The sequence below is a fragment of the Helianthus annuus genome, chromosome 15 (assembly GCF_002127325.2).
Source record: "Helianthus annuus cultivar XRQ/B chromosome 15, HanXRQr2.0-SUNRISE, whole genome shotgun sequence".
Lineage (NCBI taxonomy): Eukaryota > Viridiplantae > Streptophyta > Magnoliopsida > Asterales > Asteraceae > Helianthus > Helianthus annuus.
Window position 1 is genome coordinate 145,561,646 of NC_035447.2, and position 2,164 is coordinate 145,563,809.

General features: G+C 50.2%; 1 protein-coding gene across 1 annotated transcript; it reads left to right on the forward strand.

The window, feature by feature from the left end:
• Positions 1-817: 817 nt before the first annotated feature.
• On the forward strand, positions 818-1,667 carry LOC110914292. Its single transcript, XM_035983690.1, has 2 exons — positions 818-1,120; positions 1,191-1,667. Exons 1-2 carry the CDS (start codon positions 850-852, stop codon positions 1,406-1,408), a joined length of 489 nt encoding a protein of 162 aa, XP_035839583.1. The 5' UTR covers positions 818-849; the 3' UTR covers positions 1,409-1,667.
• The last annotated feature ends 497 nt before the right edge of the window (positions 1,668-2,164 follow it).

The following is a 2,164-nucleotide window of genomic DNA, read 5'->3' on the forward strand; positions in this document are numbered from 1 at the left end:
AGGACATTTGCACTGCCCGAGGCATTAAATGCACTGTAGCAGGGAGTGTAAACGTCTTCTTTGTCAGGCGCGTGGGCGGCCACGCGCGCGTGATAACCGTCAGCTAAAACGGCGCTCGACACGTGTTGTTGCAAGATACGCTCTTTTTGAACGTGATGATTTGCTTTCTCCCTCCGCATTAATTGCGATGGGTATATAAGGGGAAAACCGTTTGTGGTTTCCTCTCACTTGGTCGAAAATTCAAAAAATTTGCCGTTTGAGAGAAAGTTGTCATCTGTCTTCTCCGACGATTTTTCTGAAATTCCGGTGAGGTTTCTAGTGTTTCTGTTCACCATCTTTTGTTTCTTGAATATTTTTGATGGCTGAACCATCGAATCCACACAATGTGGAGGGTGAAAACCCTGAACAGCCGATAGTGGCTGAGGAAGAAGACGAGGATGATGATGTTGATGTTCCCGGTGGTGGGTTACCGGTGTTGAAGTGGACAAAAGGTAGTTTTAAAACCCTGATGGCCACTGTTCAGATGGCCAAAGACTGGAATGCTACTTACCCACAAGTGGGGGACACCGGTGCCGATGCTCCGGCCGGTTATATAACCTTGTGGGCGGATTTTTTCACCCACGGTAACCTTAGGTTGCCGGTGACGGTGTTTGTGGCGGAGGTATTGGAGTATTATCACCTCCATATCTCCCAGCTTAGTCCTTTCGGAATGTTCCGAATTCGGAATTTTGAGTACACATTCCGTGCCCATGGCCTGCCCATTTCAGTGGAGAATTTCCGGCGTTTCTACCAGTTGACGGTGAACACCGGTTTTTCTCGTTCACTCAAAGGCATGGGAGTCTGAAGTTGATGACACCCCCTAAGGGTGTGACAGGCTGGAAGAAGAGGTTCTTCTACGTGAAAGCCTGTGCGGTCTATGCTAACATGTCTTTCAGGAACGTCGATGTTGGAGTTTCCGATGAAGATATTCCTGTTGCTTCCGCGAAGACCGCGGACTGGTTCTCTAGGCTGCGGCCTATTGAACTCAAGAAGTTGGATAATGACCAACTATGGATATTGCGGATGATGCTCTCTAGACCGGATAGGAAGGAAAGGCCCGTGTTGCGGGAACAGGGTGGTGGTAAGTTCGTTACCCTTTGTTATTTTCCTTATTTCCTAAGCCTTTGTGATAACCTGCATGCATGTATCAGCGGATGCGGTTGGCTTGTGGAGGATGTTTGAGCCTGATTTCAAGGGCCAGGTTGAACTGATCGCGGTTGAGCTGAAGAAAGGTTTCAACCTTGAAATTCTGAAGAACTTCCGCGTACCATCGAAAGCGGTGCTGGAAGCCCCGGTTCCGGGAGACGCAAGAGGTACGTCTTACGTGGCATTAGTTTTTTCAGTTTATCTTTTTGACTGGTCCTGTTGATTGTGTGAATCCAGGTGTCCTTGCGGATTTGGGGAAGTTTGAGAAACGCGTCCCCAAAAAGACTGTGGAGAAGAAAACGGTAAAAAAGACCGTGCGGGGTCGTGGCAAGGGGAGTGTTGAAGGCTCAGCTGCCCCTTCTTCCGTTTTCGAAGCCGCAGGTACCTATCAATCTTGTTCTCGGGGATATACCGATTACGTCGTAGTATCTGACACCCTTGAGGGTTTGGGTGTTATAGGTAGTGGTGCGGCCGCGGGTGGAACTGCTGTGGTTCCCCCGTTGTTGGAGAGAAAAGGGGGCCAGAGCAGAAAGCTGCTGGTGGTGGTGAACCGAAGAGGCGGAGACTGCAGACCAGGAGAGTTGCTCCGGTGCAGAAGAACCCTGCAGCTGCTGCTGGTAAGTATATCCCTTTTCTTTGTTTTGTATGTACCATGGGTGGGAAATACTCATTGAATACTCTTTGTATTGCAGAATCCCGAGATGCGGGGTATTCTTTTTTTGACATTCCTGCGTCTCCTCCGCACACCGCTGCCGCGGGTGCGGGTGTATTGAAGGAGAAGGTCGCGCCTAAGGAGCCTGCGGCCCCTTTTGCTGGGCCAGTTCGTGATCCCCCTTTGGAGAAGACGGTGGAGGCGACTGCTGACCGGATTTTTGACACTGTGGACTCCTCGGACAATCTGATCTCTCCTGATGAGGGTGACGGATTGAACTTGAGGTTTTCAGATGCCGGTAAGCAGAAGTCTGATGCTGAGGTGCGG